The sequence below is a fragment of the Netta rufina genome, assembly GCF_964035555.1.
Source record: "Netta rufina genome assembly, chromosome: 2".
Taxonomy (NCBI): Eukaryota; Metazoa; Chordata; class Aves; order Anseriformes; family Anatidae; genus Netta; species Netta rufina.
The window spans coordinates 91031284-91059129 of record NC_140124.1 but is presented as its reverse complement, the minus strand read 5'-3'; the positions used below and the strand labels follow the sequence as shown (position 1 = coordinate 91059129).

Genomic DNA, 27846 nt, shown 5'->3' with positions numbered 1-27846 from the left:
GTTGCTATGTATTTCCCTAATAAAACACCACTATTTCTGTGTCCTATTCAAATGAAATTCCCACTATGCATTGTATTAATCTTAACTAGCTACTCAGAAGCAACACTGAAACTTCTGTACTTGATGTTTTTCCACTATAGAAGGCAAACTGAAATACAATTAGGAGCCTAAGCCAAGAGACATCAGGTGTACTAGTCAGAGGAGAGGTTTTTCCAATGATGTTAGGGAAGATACCTCTGACTTTCTGAACTTTTGAGATCTTTTTCTGGGATGTGTGTTGTAGTCCCCCACCTCATACTCTCCATACCCTAGTGCCCCTGAAGAAGGGGCTTCTGGCTGGAAGAGCTGCCACTGCTGGAGTGAGTAGTGAGATGTGTAGTGCATTAGAAATAAAGGAAAATGGCTTTTGTAGCCAGGTCAGGTGGAGAGGTGCTACTGGCTCGTCAAGGGAGAAATACCCAATGAAGCAGACTGGGTAATAATAGGTATTAAACCAAAAGGAAGTTGACGTGGGAGTTACGAAAATACACTGGCTGTGAAAAAACATAGTTTAGGACTTCAGATGCAGTTTCCTACTAGGAGGATGAGATTCTGATGTGCCGGTCTGATTTTAGGAAGGTAGACTAATAACCTACCTGTTTTTCAGAAGGAATTAGCTTGGTTGATGGGTGCAGTTGCCTGTTGTAGCAAAGGCCTATCCACTGGGGGCCAGGATAAGGACCTTTTCAGATCTCCCACGTTATGAGAAGAGGGTTCTGGTCGATGGTCCTCACTTTGAATTTACATGAAGTTCCTCTTGGTGACTTGGCTATTTAGTTTTACACTTTTTTTTCTCTGAAGGATAGTCCTAATTTGTGCTTAAGGGTAATGCATGTGCCTCTTATGCTTATATCCCTGAAATTGATCTTCACTATCTGCTCCTGGCAACAGACTGTTTGCTGTTTCCATCAGTGGCTGTAATTGTGGAGAGCCTCGTTTGAAGAACTTCCACTGCAGGATAACTTCATTAGTGGCTTGCAGCGGCAGCAGCCTCTCATCTTTGCTGGAAAAAGCCAGCAGAGGGAAGTACTGTTGCGTTTGCTAAAGAGCACATTGAAAGTCTTCTTGTCACCAAGAAGAGATGGCTGCTGGAAGTCCTGCAGGGCCTGAAGAGTCATGATCACCAATAAGCTGATTTTTGCTGTGTGTCATTCACTTTTTGTTACACTTACCAGTTCTTATATGGGTGTTTAATAATTTGCCATGGTTGATTGTTCAACCCAAGCCTCTAGCTCCCAGCACCTCATAGTGATCTGAGTATTTCTGTGTAAGGAAATGATTTTTAAGGAAAATTCAGGAACGAAAATTTTAAGGAAAAAGGAGATGTAAAGGGTAACTATTTTTTTTCCCTGTTATTTTGAACTTAGTTTATCTTCTAATGTTTCTTGGGAACCAATAAAACCATTTTAAAAGCCTTCGATATATCAGTGAACATCTCATTTGTTGTATTTTACTGGGAATATTTAGAGTCACTAATTTGTCCTAGATTTTGTACGAATCCTATTAGTATGGGTCACAGAGCAAGAAACAGAACTGACTAGAAAAGTCAGTTTCAAACATTATCCTGACATGTTGTTGCACGCCTTGTGACTGTTTTATGGGAATAATGGGAAGAAAAAGTAGTGCAGGAGATTGAAACAAGAACGTTTAACTAATGACCATTATTATAACTGATTAAGATTCCTTAAACACTGCTTTCCACTATCATGTTTTCATCTCCAGTTAAAATTCATACTGCCTCTTTCCAATGCAAAAGGGAAAGTTTCTGTGAAAATTCCAGCACTACCAACAAAGGCATTTTCCAGTAGTAAAAGAACAGGAACCATGTTCTCTTTCAACTCTTCTATCATTTGATCTATTGCATCAGAGACAGAGGGGGAAGAAAGACTGAAAGATGGTCATACCTTCACTAGGGAGGTGTGAAAATGAATTTCGGTTTGGGTAAGCTGCAGTCGTTTGAAGACTTGCATAAATATGAATCACTTGTGATTTATATTTCATCCAAAGATGATGTGATGGTGGGCTGCAGTATGTTTTTCGCATGTAGCTGAGGTACCTCTTGATTCATGCGCATGAGTAAGGCTTCAACCAGAATCTGAAACACAACCTGTTAAAGGTGCCTGCAGAAATAACAGCACTGGCTGCAATCGATATTTAGTCGGCCCTCGTGGGCAGAAAGTGAACATTGGATGAAGCTGTGTATTACAGGTGGGCCCCATGGATGAAGGTGGGTGCTCATTGATCCATTTGCTGTGGTCTCATTTAGCACAGGAGCTGGTAAATGATGAAATTTGGTGGCATGTAATTTTTTTTTTTCTGCAGCTGTGAAAGATGCATTTTGTAGGGTTGGATATGGCTTCTTAATAAATGTGAAACCCTTGCACTCACACGGACCTCTGTATCAGCAGGCTATGCACTGCACATAGGGGTACTCTAAACTACTTGTGTACATGGAGTATAGCCACTGCTTACGTTTCAGTAATCAGTTCACAATTTTCAGGACTTTGGCCACCTGAAGAGCTTTTCCGGGGGTCTCTGTGGCCGTTGCTGAGGCATACAGCAAAGATGGTATGTGATATTGACTGCAAACTGATTTAATACTCTGAATGCTTTGCTGAAGCTAATAGTGCAATGAGAAGAAATAATGCAAGCCAACAGGAAGTGGAGAAAACTAATGGAATTTACTATGTATAAACATAATTGCATGTTTTGTGATCAGTCCATCAAGTCAACCCCCAAAATACATCAGCTTAGCACTACCGCACGCAAGTCAGTTAGCAGCCCATAAAGCACAAGCTCCTTCATGCAGGTTGCTGGTGTACTGGTGCTGAGGTGCAGGGTCACCTCGAACCTTACGGTAGCTGTTCAGGCTTTCGTATCAATGCTTTTGTCTGCCAAGCACCAGGCTTTTGTGGTCCTAGGAAGAGCTCCTGGCCCTAAGCAAGGGAAACAAAACACTGCCTTGTTGAGCAGAGCAGCAGAGTTTAGGTGAGAGGGATGTTGCTATTCAGAAAATGTAATCTGGTTTTGATAGCTTTTGTCTAAATCGATGCCAAATAGGAACTGAAGGCATGGATACCAAATAGTTTACAATATTCACTGAATGCTCAGAACAGAAAATGTCTAGCAGAAGCCAATCTCAAGCCATGTAAGTAGGATTTTCTTTCCTTTACTTTTTAATATACTTCATTGATGTGTTTTTTTTTTGCAGAGCTAGGATTTTTATACAGTATGTGGGCATGCCATTCACTGTGTCATCATGAGATTTCAAGTGATTTTGTCAAGGTTAGGTGCACAACCTAGTTAAAGCTGCTTTTGGCATTTAACTTGGGAGCAACTCTGGTAGGGAGGGCAAGTTCTTATGCAGTCATTGGAAAGAGGGAACAGCGTCTAAAGGGCACCTGGCTTAGATGGTGGCAATAACCTTAGGTAGCTGATGTGATACTCAATTATCTCCTAGCACCTTACTGGATCCAGAGGATGGCCCACTCGCCTACAACCCCTGTAGAGCTCTCTCCTCGCTATTTTGTCACTTCTTAGTTCTTGGTTATTCCAGTTTTCTCATTTTATTTTATTTATTTTTTTGTGCGTTGGTGTATGAAAGTCTCTCATATTCATCTTTTGACAGATAAAGCTTTATTTTGCCTTCAGCTTGTTTTCATATAATCGATTTCATACTGTTTGTTCTTAATGTCGCTGTACTTAAGGTATATACTGTCTCCCCAGGGCACTGGCTGTATCTATTTCCAAGTAATTTTGTGTATATAATCCCACTGAATTGTAATTATATCCGCCAATCGAACTTCATGATTCCGCACAGTTCCTGCCTTGTAAATACACATTTCATTCTTCGTTAGGAAACTTCTGGCAGCGTGACTGGCAGGCTGTAATGGGCTGGGGCATGGGGAACTTGGCACTGACAAGGTCCTGGGAAGTACCTGGAAAGCCACTGCATGGCCATGTTAGTTGTGGGGACTGCAGTAGTAATGTGTTCAGCTTTGGGCCCCTCACTACAAGGACAGAGAGGGCCTGGAACATGTCCAGAGAAGGGCTGCAAAGCTGGTAAAGGGTCTGGGACACAAGTCCTGTGAGGAGCAGCTGAGGGAGCTGGGGTTGTTTAGTCTGGAGAAGAGTAGGCTAAAGGGAAACCGTATTGCTCTCTACAACTACCTGAAAGGAAGGTGTGGGGAGCTGGGGATCAGCCTCTTCTCACAGATAACTAGTGATAGGACTAGAGGGAATGGCCTCAAGTTGCACCAGGGAAGGTTCAGGTTGGAAATGAGGAGACATTTCTTCTCAGAAAGAGCAGTCAGGCATTGGGATGGGTTGCCCAGGGAGGTGGTGGAGTCACCGTCCCTGGGGGTGTTCAAGGAAAGGTTGGACCTTGTGCTTAGGGACAGGGTTTAGTGGATGACATTGGTAGTAGGGTGATGGTTGGACCAGATGATCTTGGAGGTCTTTTCCAACCTTAGTGATTCTCTGATTCTATGACAGCATTGCGAAAAGTTGAGGAGGTGGAAAACAGGGCAAGTTGGTCAACTGGTTATTTTTGCAAGTGATATGCTGTCACGGCTCAGAAATGTGTAGCATCAAGAAGAACGTCAGGGGATAAAAGAGCATAATTAATGTTCAGGACACCGAAAGAGTCATCATTTAGCCAGCTGTCAGCTGGATGACCAGGCCTGGTCTGGTGGTGGGGCAGAGAGGAGAAGGTCTGATCTCCCTGCAGGCCACTACTCACCTTCCCCTCTGCAGCACCTGCAGGGCTGTAGTCTTATGCTCCACTGCTAGAAGATTTAATAAAAACTTAAAAAACTTATAAAAAACTTTAATAAAAACTCCTAGAAGATTTAATAAGGAGGTAACTGGCTAGTTCTGCTCTCAAATGACACCTTTTAGGTTCTTCAAAGCCAGGTGGAGCCAAGTTTTTGGTGGCAAGTATTTTGGCTCTGAAAGATTAATCATTGCACTTTCCTTTTGCTTTAGTTTCTTTGCTGGTGGTCGGACCGGACCATATGTTTAGTCCAGTGTTCTCATTTGATGTTAAACTCTTAATTTTAAAATGTTACAAAACATTAATATTTTTTTGCATACAAGATAGGAGTATTCAGTTAAACTGAATGGACCCCCAGCATTTCTGAGGCAGCATGTGCATGTTCATGCCTGAAGTTTTGCAAAGAGTTAAGTCTGGTATTCAGAGCTGGTGGATGTTTTTATCAAGACATGAATTCTAAAACAAAAGGAAAAAAGGGATCTGTTTATTTTGTGGTTTTGTTGTTTTGTTGTTGTTGTGCTGTTTTTTCTTGAGCAGGAAGGACTGGTCCACGTTTGAGAAATATGTAGAAATAATTTGCAATATTCGCATGTGAATATTATAGCTTATGAATGGATACTCTTGCTGAATAACTTTACATAACTAATGCTGGTACATTAAGTGGTTTTCAATAGTCCTATAAAAAAAACTCCTTCTGAAATGTGGTTTTATCAAATAGTTGGTGCGTTATTCGATCAATGAAGTCATTTGCACATTCCAAACATAATAATATGTAAATTAAACTCAAAGTTAATTTTACATTTTCCCCAAGTAAAGAAAACAGGTCCTAATAGGTATTATATTTTAATTTTCTTTTGGTTGATCACATTATGTTTTCTTTCTCTTGTTACTTGCCATAAACAGCGTAATTTCATGGTGCTGACAGGCTATATACCAAATACCACAGTGAAACAGAGGGAGCTAGATTACTCTGTATGTACTGACAAATCTCTTTCGTTAATGTGCGTTCAATAAAGTTAAAATAGCAAATGTTATTAAACTAGGGGAAAAAAAAACACAATGAAAATTATTAATGTTATTTTGTTTGCAGGTGTTATGCATGTGCCACAACTCTTGTTTTCTTTCCTCTAAAACCACAGTTTTATTGAAATAAGACAAGAAGGAAAAAACTACAGCATAAAAATGCAATAGCAATAAAGATATTTGTTTCAGTGCAGTCTCAAATTATGGGAGCACCTTTTTCTTTTTTTTTTTCAGGCAGTTTAGAAAGAGTATTAAATGCTGTTCTCTGTTTTCAATTAAACAACATCATCAAAGATAAAATAAAAGTTTAAGAATTAGTAGTTTTTCCTTCCTCAATCAAATATCCTCCCATGATTTCAGAATGATGTACCCAGGGGTGGGATTTTAAAAACAAGTGAGCAATTTCAAAAGTATTTACATTTAATAAAATCAGGGTATTGTCCTTCTTAATTAGCTACATGAAAATCAAATTTGAAAAATCATTTAGGGGGACTTTTTGCTCACATTGTCTCCCGCTGGTCTGCTTGGAAAGCTTTGTTGCTCCTTCCAAAGGGGTGGGTTTGATGTGATCAGCCTTAGCAGGGTACTTTTTTTTTGCATGCCATATAGCTAAGTTACCTCTTTGATACTGTCAAGCTCCTTCTGACTGAAAGGATCCAAAAACTGTACGGAGGCATCTAGGTCCAGATAAGCTTTGTGTGGATGAGCTTGTGTGGCCCATAAAAATTAATAAACCAAATTGCATATACTTGCAATCGCTTCAACTCCACGTCAGAGCCAGAAAAGTTTGCTCCCAAGCATGTTCTGGTGTCAGGTGAATAATGAGCCTCACAGGTGGCCCCATCATAGCAATTGCATGGCCTGGTGAAGGTAAAGCTGATCCCCTGTCACAGCAAAGGCGATGCTGGTCCTCCTGGGCCACCAGATGCCCTCTGGGCATCCCTGGCCCATCCCCTGAAGTGGCACCACGTGCTTCTCTCAGTCTGAAGCACCTCCATCTCTGGGGCTGGGGAATGCCAAGTGATTGCCATGGCTCCTGAATGAAACTGTGAATCATTTTTAAGTGGGCAGAAAGGAAATTTTCGTGCCAGAAATTATCAGAGGAATTTTTACAATGAATGTCTTTTTTATTAGAAATGGCATGAAAATATCTTCTCTGCCAATTTTCTGTATCACTGTTTCTTTTCTATAGTGTACATAGCATATTCATAAAAACAGTTGAGTGTAGACATAAGGGTATTTCTGCTATAGTAAGGATGGCTTGGCGTGATTGTGTAGGCACTTCCTTGAAGTGAAGTTTGCCTGCTGGCATTTGACATGTAGACTGACTGTGGAACAGCCAGGTTTCACCACAGGACTTCTAAATCTTCATTTTGACCTGGATGGTTGTATGTACTTCTTCATACTGCTTGAGAGAAACTTTCTAGGATTTAAAAAAATAAAAAAAATAAAATAAAAAAAAAAAAGTCAGAAAGTCTGTATATCTAATAAATCAGTCCAGGTTTTTTCCACCCTCCTTCCCTCACAGCACCTCAAAACACTTTTCCTCGATTAACTTCAGCACATTAAAAAATCTGCTTTATACCGGACAGTATAAATGGGGGAATCATAAAGCAGGGAAGAACTTTTCGCTTTCAGAAAATAGGAAAAGGGATGGGTGTCCAGATTGGTATTATCATTAGCAGTCTCACATCCTTACCCACTGAATCACTGCTACAGCAACATAATATATAATTATATATATTTCCAAGTGTCAAGGCTTCTTGTTTAAGCTTAACTCAGTTTTATTCCCTGTGGAGAGGGAAGGCCTTTAAAATACTTATTAAATTCTAATCTTAATCATATTCATCATTATTAAAATTTGAAATAGCTTGAAATACTTCAGGTAAGTGAAATGAAAAAAACTAATAAAGGGCATGCGACACACAGGAGAAATTGAAGAATAATTGCTAAAGATTAAGAAATCTAAAATGGCCAAACATGAAAAAACCTTCATTTCCAATAAGCTTTTATTTAAAAGTTTTGCAATAGCTTAATAATATAAAAGGAGACTTTAAAAATGAATTGAATGTTAAGTGAAGCAAAGTAGCGAGAATATTTAAATGCATTTAAACTTAAACTAGTCCCGCGTTTGGGCTTCAAGCATGATTTTTGCCTTGTCAGTTCTTGAGATAATTGTTTCATGTCAATGAGGAGGCAACGCTATTGTTGTTGCTATTAATAATAGTAATTAGTATTAATGTAGTAATAGTTTTGATAATATGTAGTGCCTAGGAGTGACAAGGTGCTGTGGTTCAAACATTAATTTGTGCAGTCTCGTACAGACAGAACAAAAACATGTTTCTCTTCAAAGTGTGTGATGTCTAATCATGGAAAAAGGACCTCTTAAAATATTCTGCTTTTAGTTAAAAATTAAAAAGATGCAATCAAGTTGTTGGGCTTCTTTAGTGTCCTTTTTTTTTTTTGTTGTTTTCTCTGCCGGTGAGTGGAAAATGCCTCACTGTGAACATTGCTTGATTATTAGAATGTTTTTGACATTATTTTTTTCAATATCCATGCAGGCCTCTAAGCCAGACAGGGAAATGTCATACCCTAGGAACTCTAGGGCAATCAACTTTTTGTATGGTATGCTTCACTGTGGACATTTGTATGGTATACTATGAGAAATTGGAATTAAATGTTGCAAAAAATTGGATCTAATCATTTTATTTTTATTTTAGGGATAACTTACCTTGACCATGCAGGTGCAACACTTTTCCCAGATAGTCTACTTAAAGCTTTTACTGAGGACCTCAGAAACAACGTTTATGGTAAGTACGAAGCAGTGCTCCATTATTTTTCCCAAGATTCCGTATAAATAGATCAAAACCAGTACTGTTTTGTTGTTGGAAGAGGTCTTCCGTGTTTTTTAACACTGCTGTAGTGTTGTTGGAGGACCAGTGACTTTGCAGAGGAGTCCCAATCTCTTTGTTTCATCTCCGGCATTGTTTTTAGTGGCCAAGGGCACGTCTGTGTGGAGGGGTGCAGACAGATACAAACTCCTCTGCCTGCCATTGTGCTGATGAACCCTGCTAGCTCTGATCAGGAGGCAGTGCCTTCAGTTAGCATGATGATGCCTAGTATACCTAGTCTGTGTTCTTGGTTGTTTTGCCCATTGTACACCCTTGATAAGCTTGGAAAGTCACTTAGAACTAGATTCATGAAAGTTTTAGCTTCAGTGATCTCAGAGCCTATGTAAAATAGCAGAGAGCAAGCTCTGAGCACCTCTACAGAGTGGGACATAATGGTTCAATTTCTTCTCCTGTTTGAGATGTTCAAACCTGATTTGCCCTCCCAGGAGAAAACCACTGGGAGAGACACATCTGTCGGTCATGTGGAAGGAATCAAGATTCAAAGTGGTGGTGAAAAGGAAAAATCAAAGGGAGGGTTTACTCTGCCCAGGGGTTAGGGGATAAGTACATACGAAGTAGCTTGAGCACTTTGGTTGGTTCTGTCATTTTTTTCATCTCAAAATACAAGAACAATTTCTTATGCATGGACCAGAATCCAGACCCTTGCGCCTTCTAGGAGAGTCATTGCAAGGAGCTGCAGAGGTGCTTTCACTCTCGTGTTTGCTTTCTTCCTTGGCCTTGTGAATTTTGCCCTCTTCCATTGCTGGGCAAAGGGGCCTAATCATAAGGCTGTCACTGAAAAGTAGCCACTGCCCTTTTTGTGTTTTGTGAGGGGAGCTAGCCTACATATTGCCAGAGGTTGGCAGAAGATGCTGGAGAAAGAGCTTTTCCATCTAGGACATTATTATCACAGAATCCCAGAATGGCTTGGGTTGGAAGGGACCTTAAAGATCATCTAGTTCCAACCCCACTGCTATGGGCAGGGACACCTCCTGCTAGACCAGGTTGCATCTCCCTGAGAAGCACACACTGCTTGTGCTTTTATATATAGGCAGCAGCATCCTGCGTTGAGGAAGTACTGTTATTGTGAGATATGTTTTATATTAGAAGAATGATTCATGCTCATCCAGAAAAAAAAATACTGTAGAGTATTACCTGCATATGCTGTTTGTGGTCCCACTGAAGTTATCACAATTTCTTACTGTGTGCTAATATTTGTGGGCTATGTCTCCTTTTTGCTAGTTTTGTGTCTTCCTCGTGCTCCCTGATCCATAGAGCAAAGTGATTCCTCACTTGGGAGCTAGATACCACGGCTTCAAAAGAAAACTGTGTTCGCTAAAGCACCAGCACACTTGTGCTTATCACCTGAGTGATAAGCCACTGGGGAGTTCTGGCTAGTCTTCCTGTCATACACCTTCGTATGTATCGTATCATTTTCCTCTCTCATTTCCTGACTGCTGACAAGGCCAGGATCCAGAGCGTGGATTTAAGTTCCGCTACAAAAATAAATGTTCTTGATAAGGGTAAGGTTTTTTGCTGTTATAACAAGATACATCGATTAGATTACATTCAAAGTCTCCTATTCAAATGCATGTCAGTGATATTAAAATTAATGTTCTGTCACTATGGCTGTTGTAAAGTGAAATGTATGCACCCTGATCTTAGTTATTTCAAACAACGTTGGCCTCAACCCTTTTAATTAGAAGTACCATCTGTGGCAGATAAAAAAAATAAAGTTGTGAATCAATTGAGTGGTCATGAATGGAAATAGCAGTGCTGCCACTTTGGAGTAGATTTGCACGGTACCTGTAACACTATGCAAGAACAAATTGTAAGTTTTATGCTGCTTTTGTCTAAAATGATAATGAGATCCCTTGTATGGTCAAGGCTCTTTATTCATTTATACCTGCTACTCTGAGGGCAATAACTGTTGTATAAAAAGAGTTCATTTCTCAGACACAGGTGCGAATGAAGGGGGAGTTTGGCTCGCAGCTTTTTTTTTTATTATTTTCTGGATGATAATCCACACATTTGAAGAACTGCAGTTTAGCTGTTGCATGTGTAAATGAGGGAAAGGAATGTAAGTAAAAGAGATTCTCACTTCTAAATTGAGAATATTTGAATTGGAAATTAGAGAAATGCGACATCAGACATGTACAGTCTTAAGTATTAGATCTTTGGTCTGAGCTCTAAATTTGTTATTCTTTTTAAAACCGTCACTCAATAACTTTCAAGAGGATGATTTTGAAATTTAAGAAAGAGAGTAGATAATACTGTAGCTTACTGCAAAATTGTATTAATATAGTTGTGTGTTTTTTTTTTCTTGTTCTCTTTCAAAAATGTTTAGACATGTTCTTTAAGCATTTACTAGTAAGAAAGTAGGAAAGTGTTGTGCATCTGTGGATATTGCTGTAATCTCTTTTGCTCATGGAGATAAATTCAGGCACTTCTTAGGTACTGTCTTAATTGTTAACACATGCCTGTGCTGAGCTGTGCTAAGATGGCTACTAATTTTGCAGTGAAATTTATGTTTTCATGAGCTACTTGAATTTCAGACACAAAAAAAACCAACAAACAGGGATAATCCTGGTGTCATGAATGTCTGTTGTTTCCGTTTGCTGTCTTCTAAATCGCTTCTTAATTAGTGCATGGATACATTTATTAATGAGCATTCTATCTGTGTTTCTGTGGCGGAACATTTGTGCATATGCAGTTGTATTTTTAGAGGGAACTGCCTAAGTTCCAGTAACAGATACAGCTGAAGTTTCAAGGTCTGTCATAATCGCTTGCTTCTGTTATATGTCCTTCCTCTTGACTAACTATTCTGAGGAGCTTCGGGGCATTGCTGTGAAGTATACATTAAATCTTTCTTTGTCATCTTTTCAGGCTGGCTTGGTGTAATACTTTGATAAAAGCAAAAAATTAATACCAAAACTGTGATTAATGATTAACTTCTATATCTCTGTTGTCTCCTAGGCAACCCTCATAGTCAGAATATCAGCAGCAAGCTGACATACGACACAATCGAGCATGTCCGATACAGGTAGAATAATCTTTCTTTCAGATGTTGTATGATGCACTTCATATTTTTCATTTTGATTAGGTCTGTGCTGTTTTGATGACTTAGATGTGATGCCGTTTTTGGAGGGTTGTCTGTCACATCTAAAGAAAACACTCTGCTTTTAAAGGAGGAGGTACTTGGGCAGTCAAATATTGCACAGAATCAGAGAGAAGTGAGTTCTTTTTCTCCCAGATGCCCCAATTCTTAAATTCCTGTAGTTAACTTAGTGCTGTAACATAAGTCTATGGTTTTAATAAATATTTAGAATTTTGAATTTCAAAAGTCAGTGTTATTATGATGGTATGGTGAGTTAGTAAGGTAGAACTGTGAGTGCAAGAACACAGTAAAAATTCAGATGACATTAAATAAGGTATAATGGCTTGCAGGAATTTATAAAAACCTTATGGGAATGTGTACATTGTTTTACAGCAGATACTTCTGTTGGAGTAATAAAATACCTTTTAAAGTTGGTTTAATGTAATTTTTAAGAGCAAAAAGAAAAATAAAAAGTAAACATAGCATCAGGACTTCCAGGTAAGGGCAAGAAAGGAAACTGAGTCGCTAAATGAGTGTTTCTCCCAAGAGTTCAGTGAGCTGAAAGGGCACTTTTTCCCATTAGTTTACACCAAGCGTATATGGCTTAGGAACTTAGTTATTGGTTTTAGTGTGTGTTTTTTTTTTAGATACCTGTTGATATTTTATAAAATATGTCGTTGCTGAAGAATATGCAAGCTTTTACCACAGTTGATTGGCCTGCTTTTAATGGCACTCTTTACCCAGGGTGGGAAATGTCATAGATTCCTCTTTATTATCATTTTAAAAGCAAACCTTTTGCCAAAACACATTACAGAATTTAGATCAACAGTAGTGGAACTATAGCAGTGTAGTGTTCAGAGTTATAATGAAGAAAATCTACTTTACATCTTTTTGCTGCCTTTTCTCTGACTGCACTTTTATAAGGGTGTGAAAAAACAAGATTTCTAGCTGCAAGATGGTGCTGGGTATAACCTGTTTCCTTTTTTCTTGTTGTGTTTTTTTTTTTTCTCCTTTTTTTTTTCCCCCCCCCTGAACATTCTGGAGAAAGTATTTATTTTTGCCTTTTCCACAGCCCTGTCTTATGCTGGGCAGGATGACAACCTGTTAACGTATGGCTAAGTGAAATGAAAGAATCTATGAGGAATGGCTGTTTTCACAAGCAGATGCTTAGAACCACGTACAGCAATACCTCCAGCCCTGCAGTCTGCTGAGCATGCCTGTGTGCTCACATGCAGTGTCAGAATTCTGATCTTAATTCCTTGCAAGTGATATTTCAATGTTGCCATTTAATCATTCTTCTTATGAAGGTACAGTAGCAAGTGTTCTTTTCTGGAATAATTTCTATAGTACTCTATGTTCTTCACTGTTAGTGAGCAAGGAAATAGACTTCCACTGAGTAACAGATACAGATTTTTTTTGAGAGATGACATCTTCAGTTTGTTTTATTTTGGATCCTGTCTAAAACAAAACAAACAAACAAATGAGACTTTTAGAAGAGCAGCATGGGAAATTCCAGGAAACATAGCAGTGTTTGCATTGTTTATTTTTTTCTCCTGAAAATAAATAAATAAATAAAAAGCCCTCTGCATGCAAATGAACATTTTCAGTTCATTTGGATGCAGAATTGAACAAATTCAATAATAGGATTTTTCAGCTAGTCCTATAGAAATTCTGCCATTATTCCCCAATAAAAATGTTAAAAGCATAATAATCAAAAAAACATAGTTGTAAAAATTGGGGAATAAAATGCCCCAAAACTTCTGTCAGTAAGTCAGCTATCTAAAAGGCAATAAAAGTATATTAAAAATCTATACTTTCATGCTGTTGCAGCTAATCAGAATAAGCAATATGACAAGACAGGGAGACAGGCAGCTCTGTCCTGTATCACAGAACATAGACTAGATTTCTTTGGTGAAACAATAGTTTGGTGGGTAATTTCAGAAATCTTTAAAAGATTTGCTTGCTTATAATTCTGCCTGTGGAGCATGGCTGCAGCCAGACGTATAACTTCTTTTCAGGGATTGACCCCGAGGTACTATGCCATTTTATTATTATTATTCTTTTCATTTGATTTTCTGATCAGATGACACAGTGCAATTAATTAAAAACAGAATAATAGAATCAATGGTTTGGGTTGGAAGGGATCTTTAAAGATCATCTAGTCCAAGCCACATAACAAACCCTCAAAATAAACAGAAATCTTAGTTTCTGATTTGTTATTTGTCTATATTGCTGATAGCAACATCAGAATAGACTTCCCTAATCTGGCCATGTACACTGTTCCACAATGCAGAACTGTTACTTGGTTTTGCCTTGGTATTTTTTGACAGGCAGCAACCACTCTAAGAACATAGGTTTGCATGAACATAGCATAAATGATTAAATATTAGAGTCAGTGGATGTTTTCTATGATTTACAAAATTTAAATAATGAAAATGGTTTACCTCTTGAGCAACTCAAGTACAGTAAGAACAAAAAGAAAACTTTTATTCGTAAAACACTGCTTGTCTTTATTTGAAGTGAACTGTGATTTTTAACATTGTATGTATCTTTGTATTAAATATGATTGATGCCAAGAAGAGGAAGCAAGAACTGTAATAAACCTTCTCTAAATGTATTAAATGTCCGCATGAAAAGATTATAGACCCTTTTTATGACTTTGCTTACGGATATTTGGATGTGCCATTGCTCCGTTCCATACAGCTAAGGGATGTGAGTGGCAATATCTCCTTACGATGCTGCAGAGATAATACAACTCAGAAATTCATTAGAGTGGGTATTAAATAACCTTTTTCCCATATGCAGTCATTTTGAAATACTAGCTTTCTGAATATTTTAAAAACATTGTTCTTCTAGGTCTTACATTTGCAGTGGTGTCTTCCAACCAGAGCCAGACTGATATTTTAGTGTTAAATTTGTGGTGTGTTTAAAATATACTGCAAGGTACCTTTTCCATTTGAACAAAATGTTGTTGAATTTAGTAGAGTTTTGATGTTCATCCTTGAACCTCAGTTGCTATGAAATGTTAAACTTGAGCATACTTTGGGAATTCAAATGTTAAAAAAAAAAAAAAAAAAAAAAAAGAAAGTCAAGAAATTTCAGCTAAGTTTCAGCACCAGGCATCTCCTAGGCTATGGCAATATGTGTACTACAGAATTTTCTCACTGATGCTAAAAGGATTTGGCATTGAGCTAAATGGGATCAAGTTTAAATATAGAACCAAAACATGGCTTTCTATAAAGGCCTCTCTCAAAATATGCCATCTAAGGAAACTGTAAGAGGAGAAAAATCTCTGTGGCCTGCACATATGGATGAAAAAGGTGCAACAGGCATGCATGAAATGAACGTAAAGGGCTTAGTATTTTTCAAAAGAATTGCTTCTGTGGTAAAACACACAGGTGGTTCAGAATGTTGCAAAGGAAGCAGTCTTATAAAAGCTGTTTATAATTTCATCTGCAGCTTATTTTTAGAGATCATTTCACGATAGCAAAGTAAAGCGTTGCAATCCTTCTGTGAGCGTCATAACTTGCCTCTGAAATAAGTTCCAAGTCTCTTTTTTTTTTTTAATTATCGCATGTTCTGAAACAGTGCTATATGCAAGATAAGAATTCTTTATTCCCAGGTTTAATCAGTTCTGTGTCTGAAAACAGGAATGTTGGAACTGATACATACATGAAAATTGCTTGACCTTTGGTACACAGTAAGAAATAGTAGATACAGTATCTGCTTAGTATTGATTTGTCCTTCCTAAAGGTCACCAGCTGGAGAGGCAGAGAGGAGTGACATCTGAGCCCTGCATGCTGTCCTCCTTAATGATACCTATCCACACTTGAAAACCTTGTTTCAAAACGAGGATGGTTCAGCCCTTTTGCATGCCTGTTTTCTAAGGCCACATTCAAAGGCTGCTTTTCCTGGTCCAGCAATTCAGCTGCCAGAGCAAGCCTGAAATAACACAGGCAGCGGGGTCGGAAGGAAAGGCTGCTTACAAGAGTGACTCCGTGTATGGCGAATGGATGTGCCATTCGAAGATAATTATGAATAATGAAAAGCTTTTTGTGGAAGAGTGGGATAATAGCCAAGCGAGGTGATCATTTTCCTGATGATTCATATAACAATTTTACATAGTCGTGCAATGAAATGATCCCAGCGTGCCCGCACTGAGTGGCTGCAGGACCAGTACCTGACTCCGTGCTCTGTTACGCACTGAGTGACAGCTGATCATGGGCTTCAGCAGAGGAGCTGTCTTCTTTTCTGCTCGGCAACACCTATCCTTTCATGCAATCTATTTTTTTCTTCATAGGACTAAAAGAAAAAAAGGTATTGGAATAGATAGTAAACATAAATTAAAAACATAAAGACAAGGACTTCATTTTATAAACAGGATCTTCTAGGAGTCGATCCATTACTTTTAGTAATGGATCCTATACAAGGTAGTAAAAGGGTAGCAGGTACTGTTATTTTTGGGATGAGTTTAAAAAAAACACTGAAATCTGTCTGCTTTACTTTGTAACTTTACTTCTGGACTTTTCATCTCTATTTTTGTAAATTATCTGTTAACTTGATCGGCTGAAGCTGTAGAAAGGAACTTGTTAATATTCTCTATTACTCTTCTGGTAGTCAGCTTTATACGTCTGTTGTTTGTAGGAAGAGATTGCAGTAAATAAAATCTGTGCATTCGTGGTGATGTTCTTTGAGTAATCCTTATTGCAAAGAGTGCCAAATCTGGAATGCTTTAATGAAAGAAAAAAAGTACTTCAGTAAAATGAAATAAAATCTGGAGGTCAAGATTGCTAGTGTGTGAACACACAATTTGTTAGCTAACCCTGGGTAATCCCGAGTTTAGTTTGTATGGGTGGATAGTGGGTGTTTTGCAGAGATGTTTGAAAAAGGATGGATGTGACCTTTTATTAGTTTTCTCCCCTTCTCAGAAAAAAACCCTCATGAATCTGCTTTTATAGTGTGGCTGTGATGAAGACACGATGGAGAATGAGTTTAGAAGTGATCTTCCTGTGCCATTGCTTTCTAAACAGCATTCAGAGTGTAGGGAATGGCACAGGCTTACTTGGACTCAGGCCACCATGTTTATTCATGTTCTGTAAGCGTGCAAAGCCTCGCTGTGTATTCAGTCTGCTCGTTTGGCAGGGACCTGATGGCTTCTGTGACTGCTGGAGAGCCTGCTAGAGGGAACCGGGGCTGTTGAACGAGATGCTGCGGTTGGAATAACGCGCCTTGTTAAAAATAGTGAAATTTCCTCAATGCAAATTCCATTTTTCCATTCTTTTTATCTTCTTGTCTCTTTTCAGAGTTTGTGTGGAGGCTTTTTCCTCCTTAGACTGCACAATACTTGTAGAAGAAATACAGTAATTGCATCCTGAGAAGCAGGATAGTGAGACACCTTTCTGTGACTCTTCTGGTAACACTGGTGCCTTGGCTGTTTATAGTGAGTAGTAGCATAGTCCTGTCAAGCTGTTGTGAACCCTAGCAGTTGTAATGCCTCTCTGCCAGCTCCTGAGGAATCTGACAACTTCGTTACCGGCCAAGATGATCGTTTGTATTTTAAACAAAGCTTTTGGAAGACCTGATGCTTAGAACAAAAGTATTTTCTTCCGTCCTGTGTGTGCGCTTCTCGTGCTAGAGAATTTTGTTTTGACTTCAGTAGACTCTGTTTCTCCTCATAAGTTATACAGCATTCAAGGTGTGCTCCATTTGCTTCAGGTAAAGTTGAGGAGTCTTGAATGCCAACTTGAGTTATGTATGTTGTCCAAAATTCGGCTGGTATTTTTTTCTCATGTCTACTTTTTTGAAGATTGCGGACGCTTTCTGTTTTGCTCCTCCATCTGAAATTTATTCAATGATATGCTACCACGAAGTGCACAACTGATGACAGTGTAACAGAAGAGTTTAACATACGCTGCTTATACCTTATGTTACCTTTAACATCATCACCCTGGGAAAGATTAATCCATCTATGCTTTTTAGAAGCACAGAGGTAATTTATTACTGCACCTTTTTATGTAGTCTCTAAAGATTTTTCTGTGAAGTTAGCAAACCCAGTACTGAGCTCTGTTTTGAATCTTTTTCATTTCACTCGTAAAGCAATCTAAATACTTCATCTGTTGATATAATTAAGCTGTTGAAAAGATGCTACGGCATTCCCAAGGGTTCCCCTGGTGGCATCTGTGCCTCAATGAATCTGAAATTCCCGGTATCACTTCTGTTGAGAGGCAGTGCTTTTTGCCCTTGTCCTTATACCTGCTGCAGTTCAACCATCAGACTCAAGTCCTCAGAAAACAATCAGCATTTGCTTGGTGAGGTTTTTTCCCCATCCAAAAGCTTGTGAATTCTGGCTCTACTTACTGTTCTGTTTCCTCAGCTTTTTGGTACAGTTTTTGTTGCACATCATGATCCTGTCTTGACTTTTTAGGTAACTTTAAACTCCACTGAAATAGTTTCAGTATAAAGTTCACCCAAGTCAATAGTTACCAGTGTGCATTATATTTTTTGTCCTGCAGAGTCAAGATAGTTCTAGATGGTGCATTATTTATATTTTTCATATATGTGTATATATTTCTGAACAATTTGCACACTTCTGATGTTTCTGAATGTAGTTAGTGATATATTCAGGAAATTATGTTACCATTTTTCTCCAGCAGCAGATATGATTTGCAAGTAGTGGTAGCTTTGGGGGCAGGTGACTCTGCAGTGTTTTGGTGATTTCATTACATTTTTCTTCCCTCAGTTGTTATACAGACTGAGAATTATCTTCTGTCCCTGTTACATCAGATATAACTGCAGCCTTCTTCTCATCTCTAATAATGCCATTAGCTTTTATGCATTGTTCCAGGCTGTCTGTAGCTCATCCAGTCCTCTTACAGACGTAGGAAATACATTTGCTTTGCCAGACAACCGCATGCCTTTAGCTCTCTCCTTCTCTAATGAGCAGGTTATTTACAGCACCCATGCTAGAGGCTGTAGTCCTAATGCTGCTTTTTCTGTTTTGCTGCCCTTTGCAACCTGCTGTCTTGCTGAAATTCTCAGTTAATATCCTTTGTCTGTTAGCAATTGTTGCCTTGCCTTTTTTCCTCTGCTCGGCACCGAGAACCCGTTTGGGCACAGGCGGATGCCAGCTAGCTGCCTTCAGTAGGTATGTACAGCTTGTTTCTGAGGGCATTGCTGCCCTGGTGCAAATTGGAGCCTTTCTGTTTAGAAGGCAGGGCAGCTGCTCAGCTTCCAAACAGAGCAATGTGTTAAATACGAGGGGAAGCAGTGCCAGTGCATCTATCACAGCAGCTGAATTGAGCAGAAGAAACAGGATAAGCAGGATACAGGCACAAGGGAACAGTGACAGGCAAAGGGTAATGATCTGCAAGCTCGCCTCCTTAGCACAAGCAGGTATGAAACAAGAGCGTGAGGGCCCAGTAAGGTTTTTAGGGTGCCAGGCTTTAGGGAAACCAGGTCAAGTGCACATCCCATCTGGTACAGTTCAATAGTATAGAAACGTACATGACCATCAGGCGTTTTGAGTCTAATCTCCAGCAATTACAGCGAACTTTTCATCTACCATTGAATTGTACCAAATGGGAAAGCTGGAAACATCCCTTCTTCCCCTGGCTCAGGAGAAGCCAGTGATCTTTTGTTTCTGTTACCTTTTGTGGTGGTCTTTTCTTCCATTAATACCTTCTCATGTGTTTATGTAGAGCGAGGCTTTTACCCATTTGCTTGTTTTCGTAGGTTGAAGTGCAGCTCTTCTAGACTCTTCTTCCGAGGTGTGTTCCTCATCCCTAGCCCCAGCCCCATTGACCCCATCTCTGAGCTTCTTTTGCGCTGCCTTCATCTTCCAGAAACACATAGCTAGAATTGAATGGAGTCATTGAAATAAGTCCTGCAGTACGGCAACCAAAGGTGTGGTAACTGGAATGGAATAACAAATTATTTAAATGGGTATGGAATGTTCTGGGTGCTAGAAGACAAAATTATCGTAAAAACAAGGAAATAGCCCAGGTATTTCAAATGAATAGAGGAAACCTGCAGGCACAATGAATTTTCAGGATGAAAGGAAGCACATCGTTGTAGGGATTCTTCTAGAGTTCAATACATTTGTTGGAAATTGACATTTCCTGTTTGTTTTTCTTCTGAAATTTCATGCTAGGTTGAAAGTGATAATGTGATCCATAAATTGGTTGATACTGATATGAATGGACCAAAAATGAAAGAAGACTGTGAGATTTTGTACTGATAGGTATTGCACAGGAGACCAGATTGACTCGAAGGAGAGAAAATTATTCAATTAATGCGGTCACTTTGAGCATCTAGTCCTTTGAAGTTAAATGCGCTAGCTTACATTGGCAGAAAACATGCAGAGATGAGTGCCTAAAATTCACGTAGACCTTTGTAATATGCACTGGCAATATTAATGAGTTCCTTCTAACTGTATTTATTCTTGCTTTTATTTGTCTGCCTGTTTCATCTATTTAAGTTTCTCACCTATTTTAAACTTTGTTTCTGATATGAAGGTTGTAAGTGAAGATAATGTCCTTGAAAATAAAGGGTACCTTTAAGAAGCAGCGTGAACCATATTAAGATACGGGAATATGCAAGATAAATGAAGCAAGAGTTTAAACAAGACTGTCTCCTTTCTGTTAAGGTGAATAACCTCTAGTGATTCCAGGTCTAATTTACTGGATTTTACTAGTATATTAGCTATGTGTCAAGGCAGAAGAAAATTGCATCATTAGTATTATTGAGTGCCAGCTCAATAGCATGTTGCTAATGCTTTAGAATTTATTGCAAGCTTTTGGATAGTGAAACTGTTTAGAGGGGTGCTACGTGCATGTTTGGGATTTTATGAAGACTCCACGGGCTTGTAATGAATACAGTGTTCAGAGTCAATAGTGTTCAAAAGAGCTTTTCAGCACCCAGGCTTTTCTTAGCCATTCTCTTTTCATTTGTCTGTCTTTACCTTTTTAAAGGTGTTTAGTTTTTCACTATGCTTTTTGCACAATACCCGTCATGCAATAAAAGAGGTTTTAGAGATACGAATCGCATATTTAGAAAATCTGTCAAAATTCACAGACCAGATTTTTCTCCCTGGTCCCATAATCTCGTGTGTGGTGCCCTATTCAGATATGTTTGAGAGTGCTGGCTCTCTGCTGATTGATTCGTTCACACTTCATACCTGCTGCAAAACTCCTATTCACCCGCTTTCCATGGCAAGTTCTTAGCAAGGGGAAGAAAATTAGATCTGCCTGACAGGAAGAACTTGTCTGAAGATACTTACAATTGTGCCTTAAATTTATAATAGCTGAAGGTTTGTTACATTTCACACAGATCCTTCTTCAGGTGGAAAGTCAAAACTTGAATCCAAAATACTCTATTAGACTAGAAGCTACTCTGCTAGCTGTGCAGTGCTGGAAGTCCTGCAGTTCCACACTGACAGGCTCCACATTCCAAAGTTCCCTGTATAAGCTCATTGGGAAGTGTCTGTCTGGCCTTCCACGAGCTGAAGAGTATATATATATGATTGTTATGTGTGCCAAAATGCTTAAGGTGAATTCCATTATTATCATATGCACAGTTTAATACTATAATGTAGAATGTTTTTAATAAAACAGGATTTGTTTTCACCCTTGCAAAATGTATTTATGGGTGGTTTCGACCACTTAATTTTTGTCTGCAATCTCATAAGTGCATTTACAATAATTATTTCATTTTGTTGGTGTTTTGCCCGTGCTACAAGGGGATTGTTTCAGTATTGTTGTCCATGGCTGACGTAGTTGATCAGAGGAGGCTGGAAGGCTTTGCCCCAGGTTTTCCTGGGGCAAACTGGTTTTCCCAGTAGCACTTCCTAGCTGCCTTGAATGGATGTCTTGGTAGGATGATCTTGAGATCTCTTCCAACCTAGAAATTGTGTGATTCTGATTCTGTGGGATGCTGTTGCTTCGCTTTAGGTCTCCCCCTTTCTCTCTTGGGTGGGAGAAAGGTTTAACATGTACCAGTCTCACAGACCACGTTCTGGGCTGCATGCATAGTCACAGGGCAGTGCGTGAGGGTAAATTTCTCTCTAATCAGTGAGAAATCCACTGCTGAAGTCCCTGTTCTTGCTCTGAGTGTTATATTCCAGTAACAAGTATAATAACTGATTCATTTCTGACAGGAGATTAAAATAACCTGATGTATTCGTGCCTCTAAAATACAGGCCAGAAAGTTCTGTAGTTTTTCGGCACCTTGGGCCACACTTGTTAAAACATAAAATGAAGGATATGTAATTCAGCTCACAATAGCAGATCAAATACAAAAGACTTCATCTGAAAAAGTGTAAACCATTTGGGTTTATCTGACCATGTTTGCCTGTTTAAACACCTAAATGGGATGGGATTGCTATAGCAAATAGTACTGTCGTTTAACGTTTGTAATGAACTTCAAAACGAGCTTGATGAAGTATGCTTTTAGTATAAATTGGAGTTAAGCTGCAGTGCCAAAATGTGATATTATAGGTGGTATCCGTAACAATGAAGTGCAAATGAAATTCTGCCTGCTTTTAATTAAATAAGCACACACTCCACTGAGTTTTGGAAATTTAATTCTCTTAATCTGAAGTCTCAGGCCCTGAACAGCTATTGTAATTTTAAAGATAGTGCCGATATGTTTCAAGGCTGTTTATACTTAACAAAATACTCACGGTGTTTTCCTTTGTAAATCTGGGGTCCTTTTGATTTCTTCTGGTGTTTTCTTCTGTCGTGTGAAAAAGAGCTAAGATAACCTTCTTGTTTGTAACCATGGCAGTCAGAGCTGTAACTACAAGTATTAACAAAAGGACTAAAGCCTGTCGATTCTGGTGTTTCTGCTGAGAGGCTCTTGGTTGTGGTTGTCTTCTGTAAAAAGCCTGGTGAAATGTGTTGCTGTACATGAGGAAGGTGTATCTGGTGCTTGAGAGCTGTTGTAGGGCTTCCAAAATGGTGAAGGATTGACCAAAAATTCCTTGCTTGGCAGGGGACCTGCTGTTTTTATACCATGTGGCCTTGGTAAGGGGCCGAAAAGCCAGATGGCTGAAGATGCTCCTATGGTCAGGTCTTAAGGCTTGGAGGAAAGATTCTCCTCATGAAGAGACTTCTACTAGACATAACAAATTTACATGTATCAGCACCAACGACTTCATTTTCAGTGTTGCGGAGAGACCTTAAAGGTTGGATGTGGTGCCTGGTTTAGTGGGTGACATTGGTGGTAGGGGGATGGGTGGACCAGATGGTCTCAGAGGTCTTTTCCAATCTGAATGATTCTCTGATTCTATGACCTGCACAGCTGACTGAATAGGAAAAAAAAACACCAACAACAAAGCAACAACAACTACAAAAACTGTCAACATTGATAATGATACTGTACTTGTGTATCTTTTGGGAGAAATTACGTGCCTTTTGGGAGAAATTAGTGTGTGCTTCATCCTTTCCCAATCTAACTTCATTTTCATGATTCAAGTTACTACAAACTAAAACAAAGATGATTATTAATTCTATTTTACAAAGGTATGTGATTTGAAGTAAGGTCTGGTTAACCAGCTAATATGTAAAATGCATCAAGCAGTGATGTTTCGTGAGTTTGTTGTACTCAAATTCAAATGATTTGATGGTGGTTTTTGCATCCAGAAGCCTGTAAAAACTTTTTCAGGGCCTTATGCAAGAGGTGGCAATCGTCCTGAAAATGTTTGTATGTAGCTTATATGTTTTGGAGTTACCTCAGATGTATTTTTACAGCCTAAAGTATTTTTTTTTTTGACCTTCATTATAAGTAATTTAAAAACAGTGGCATATAACATTTTCAATGTCACTCAAATGACTTTCATTTTTAAGACCAATTGAGGTTTACTTGCAATGAATTTGAGTTCACAAACCACTTAAGCCATTACTGTAGCAGAAGCACTCTGCCTTTAGGGTGTACTTGTATTTAGCAGAATTGCATTTTGTACCTGTACAGTGAAATTCCCCATATCAAACTGAAACAAAATAAATTGAAGTGAAATACTCATTTTTGTTCTCTGTTTCTACATGGGAGAATTTTGCTGCTGCTGGCGTGGCTGTGTTCCTGACCCACGGAGTAGCTATGACAGCAGAATTAGGTAAATACAGAATTAAATATTTGAGGAAACTATATGCAACATAACTTCTCAAGAAATCAGAGTTATAGTGTGCAATTAACAGCTTAATGGACCTTTACCTCTTCTAGCAGCTTTTTTTAAATGAGACAGATTGCTTGGCAATGTTTAATAAAAAGTTTGATTACATACAATGTGTAAAATGAAGACTTTAAAATTAAGCATATTCAGAAGTAATTTCTCTCAAGCACACGTAGGTGGCTAGAAAAAGAGAGCATGTGTGAACTTGATAACTTGGAATATAATTACTGAGGTGCAAAGCACATTGTAAGTCATTTAAAATTTGTGAATGACAGCTCTTTGGGACGGTTCAACCACGGTAAAATATAAACGTTGCTAAGCTTGTTTTTACAACCACAGTGAAAGAAATTGCCCTGGTGAGAAAAAGTTTTTGGCATATGACAGGGCAGGAAAATGGCCATGTCCAAAAGCACTGCAGCCAGACTCACCTCAGTTTGTAATAATGCCTGTGCTGTGTGGCATGTGAGGTCCCCACAAGGCTGGTGTCCTGCTTCCAAAGGTGGGTATGTAAGATGGCAAGAGGAACGTGCCCTTCTCTCTGTGCTATGAGCTGAGGTGGATGCTCAGATTGGGCTGGCACTGAGTCATAGATCTGGGGCTGGGAAGCCCGGGATCCTGGGTATTGCTTGATAGAGAGCAACTTTCAGAACATGGTTAGTGGTGTCAGGGAGAGTCGTGGTGGATGGCATTTGGCTGTATGTGACTTTCAGCCTAGCAGTGACTTTGGTCTAGCACAACCCTGTCACCCAGGAAAAGCTATTGATTTAATGTAAAGAAGAAAATGAGAATCTTAAATTCTTCCTAGGAAATTGTTAGAAGATTATTATGGCGTTATGCAACGTTTTAGGGTCTGTTAGACCTATTAGGAAATGAATACGTATTCCTCTGGTGCCTTGCTAGCCCCACTGCTACTGAATTTTCTGAGCTTGAAGTGTTTATAGATTGATAAGCACAATCTGTTAGATGCTAATGGTACTTATTTGCTTATTTATGTAAGTAATTTTAAATGGAACCTCTTACCATTGTACTAGGTGCTTTGCAGAAAAATTAAAAACATAAATTACATAAGCTACCTGCAGCGGGTAGAGTAAGCCAGGGCTTCTAAGAAAAGTGACCACTAAAGCACATAGCTGAGTTATCTGCAATAAAACTAAGGACAGAGAAAGATGCAAGTCAGATAAGGAGAACTTTTTATTTTTGCATCAATAGGATACACAATTAAATGATGGGTTTGTATACTGTGTTCTAGGTTTCTGCAGCAGTTCGTTTCAGGCTGAAAAGATGAATGAATTGGAAATAAGGTTCTAGTAAATTTGATCATGTTTTCTGTGTTTCTTCCCCTTTCCTTAACAGCTTTGCTCTAGATATTTGCTCACAGGTTTATCTGCTGATGCAATAAAAACACGAAGAGAGCATTATGTTTTCCTTCTGCTACTATGGGCAGGTGCAAATGGCGACAGGAAAGAACATTGCAACACCGAGCAATACTGAATGCAGAACCATATTTTTGTGAGCTGTTCTACCTGTGCAGTCCCTGTGATGTGGGCAGAAGGCGGGTATTGTGAAGGAAACAAACAAACAAACAAACACAGTAAGATTGAATCTGGGGTGGTAGGCTGCCGAAGAAGAAAACTGGTCTCTACATACACGATTTGTCTATAATTCTTTGGAGCAGACTGAGATGAGAGGCCCTAGAAACATCTTGACACCCCGGAGTCCTCTTATGCTGTTATGCAGCTGCCATGATTTTATTTTATGTTTTTCTTCGCTCCTGTAGCCCACTCTTTAAGATTTTTTCTAAGAAATTCTGTTTGAGAAGTTTCTCAGTTTCAGGGTTTTTTTTGCAGCTTTTTGCTGCTGAGCTCTGGATTTTAGGACTTTTTGGCCTTTTTTTATCTCCTCAAACTTTCTTGCATAGGATAAGACCAATCTCTCATTAGTCCAGGGAAGAGTTGTACTTTAAGGAGAAAGAAGTGTGGTGGACATTCTTCACTGCTTCCTATGATCTTCAATTTTTTTTCCCGTTTGTTTCATATTCAAAGTGTTATTTTGTCATTTTGTAGGCTGGAGATTGGTTTTACCTGGATATTCTTACTCCTAAGCTCCTTTTCTGTGATTTCACTGGCAGCTGCAGCACTTGGAGACATACTTAAAAACAGCTGTGTGACCTCGCTTATGTCCTGTCCTTGCCTACGTAAAATAGACCTTGAAATCAGCCCTGCTGATTCTGAATATCTTCCAGAAAAGCAGCAGTCACTTACTTCTAGCCACGTGCCTGCCTTGAGAATATTTGAAAGGGATGCTGTGGACATTGGAATTGTGTAATGGCAGCAAGCTTTTAAAAATACTCTGCATTAAATAAACTGGTAACCAAATAATAACAAAAGAAACCCAAACTACATGACAGTATTTAAGATTCCTACATCTGTGTGGGACTCTGGTCCTGTAGCTGGGCCTGTGTCTTCTGTCTGTGCAAAGAGATTTGGCCTCTGTCTTGTTCAACAAGAGGGAAGCTCCTTGCGCTGACTGTGAAATTAAAACTTGAGGTTGTGGGTGCTAAAACCCGCGGCTGGGACTTCTGCTCCCAAGAGGGAACCTGGCACGGTAGCTGTAAATATTATTAACCTCCGTGATACTACTGGGATTTCTGCAATATCTCTCTTTTTGTTTTTCAAAGCTTCTGGATTGACAGCACTACTGAAGACTATAGTAGGTTTCTTAGTAGGCTGGAATGGGCATTTTGATTCCCTGCCTGGTACCTGTGTATGTATGGCTTGGCTGCCATACATACACAGAGGGCATTCTTCATAGCAGCAGCCTGCCCACTTTTCCCCCAACCAGAGGTACTTTGGTCTCTTTAAGCTTCAGCTGATTGAGCCAGCAAGTTTTTCAGTGTACCAGTTTACAGTTTAGTATCTCTGAGACCTCTTCCCATCAGTCACATTGATTTGAAATTTGACAGCATCCTCAGGAGGAGTAGAGGGTAGAGATGCTACCAGGTGTTGTGTGGTAGTGTAAAGTTACCCCTTCCACATCCCTAAAGAAGCTAAAATTATCTCTGGGTTTTGGCTGTATAATCCTCTGAGTTTTTACTGTGACAATACACTTGTCTGAGCAGCACGGAGAGGTTGCACCAGCAACAGAGTTGAGGTTAGATCATCGGAGGGAACCAGATGTGAGAAGTAGAAAAATATAATGCAGATCATATGTATGTACGTCTAGCAGAGGTCCCCAAAATACTTTCCTAAGCAGACTTTTCTGCCTGATTTGGGCCCAGGGTTTGAACCTTTCTTTTTTCCCCAAGGATTCCACTAACCATTGGTCAAGAGAATTGATCCCTAAAATACTGCTTTGATCAATGGATGTTATATGGGAAACAACTGCAAAGTCAGGGAGGAAGGTAGATGCACATTTTCTCTATCTCTTACCTAGATTGTATCATATTGGAGTTACATGAGCTTCCTGGTCTGATAAGGGAGATAAAAGTCAGTCTCTTGCATGATAAACTATGTAGTTTCTTTTTTTGATGGGGGTTCAGCTGGTCTGTTTATTCATTTTGCCTGTCTTAAAGAGTTTGGTTTTATCCTATGTCAGACATGGAAATGAAAATCACAAGAACTCGTGGGTTCAAGAAAGACCTGTGAAGTTGGTTTTTTTTTTTTTTGCTCTGGTAACTGCAAAGGCCCAGAATGCTGCCTGGAAGACCTTCCACCTTGCATCTGTTGCAGTATCAGGCTTAGCCTGCTCTCTGCCCAAGTCCCTAGAATTGGTTTCTTGCCAAGCACAGGAAGATGTGCACGGTTGTAAAATATTGAAGCCTCTGAATGTACCTAATATATAAAGGTGTTTTAGTAGT

The 27846-nt window shown here is 39.2% G+C and overlaps 1 protein-coding gene across 1 annotated transcript in view; it reads left to right on the top strand.

The window, feature by feature from the left end:
• The window catches only part of MOCOS (molybdenum cofactor sulfurase), a 222778-nt gene that overhangs the window by 19570 nt on the left and 175362 nt on the right, over nucleotides 1–27846 (top strand). Inside the window, exons 2-3 of the mRNA XM_084281422.1 lie at nucleotides 8557–8646; nucleotides 11704–11770. Coding sequence (XP_084137548.1) covers nucleotides 8557–8646; nucleotides 11704–11770 — 157 coding nt within the window. The remainder of the gene's footprint in view (nucleotides 1–8556; nucleotides 8647–11703; nucleotides 11771–27846) is intronic.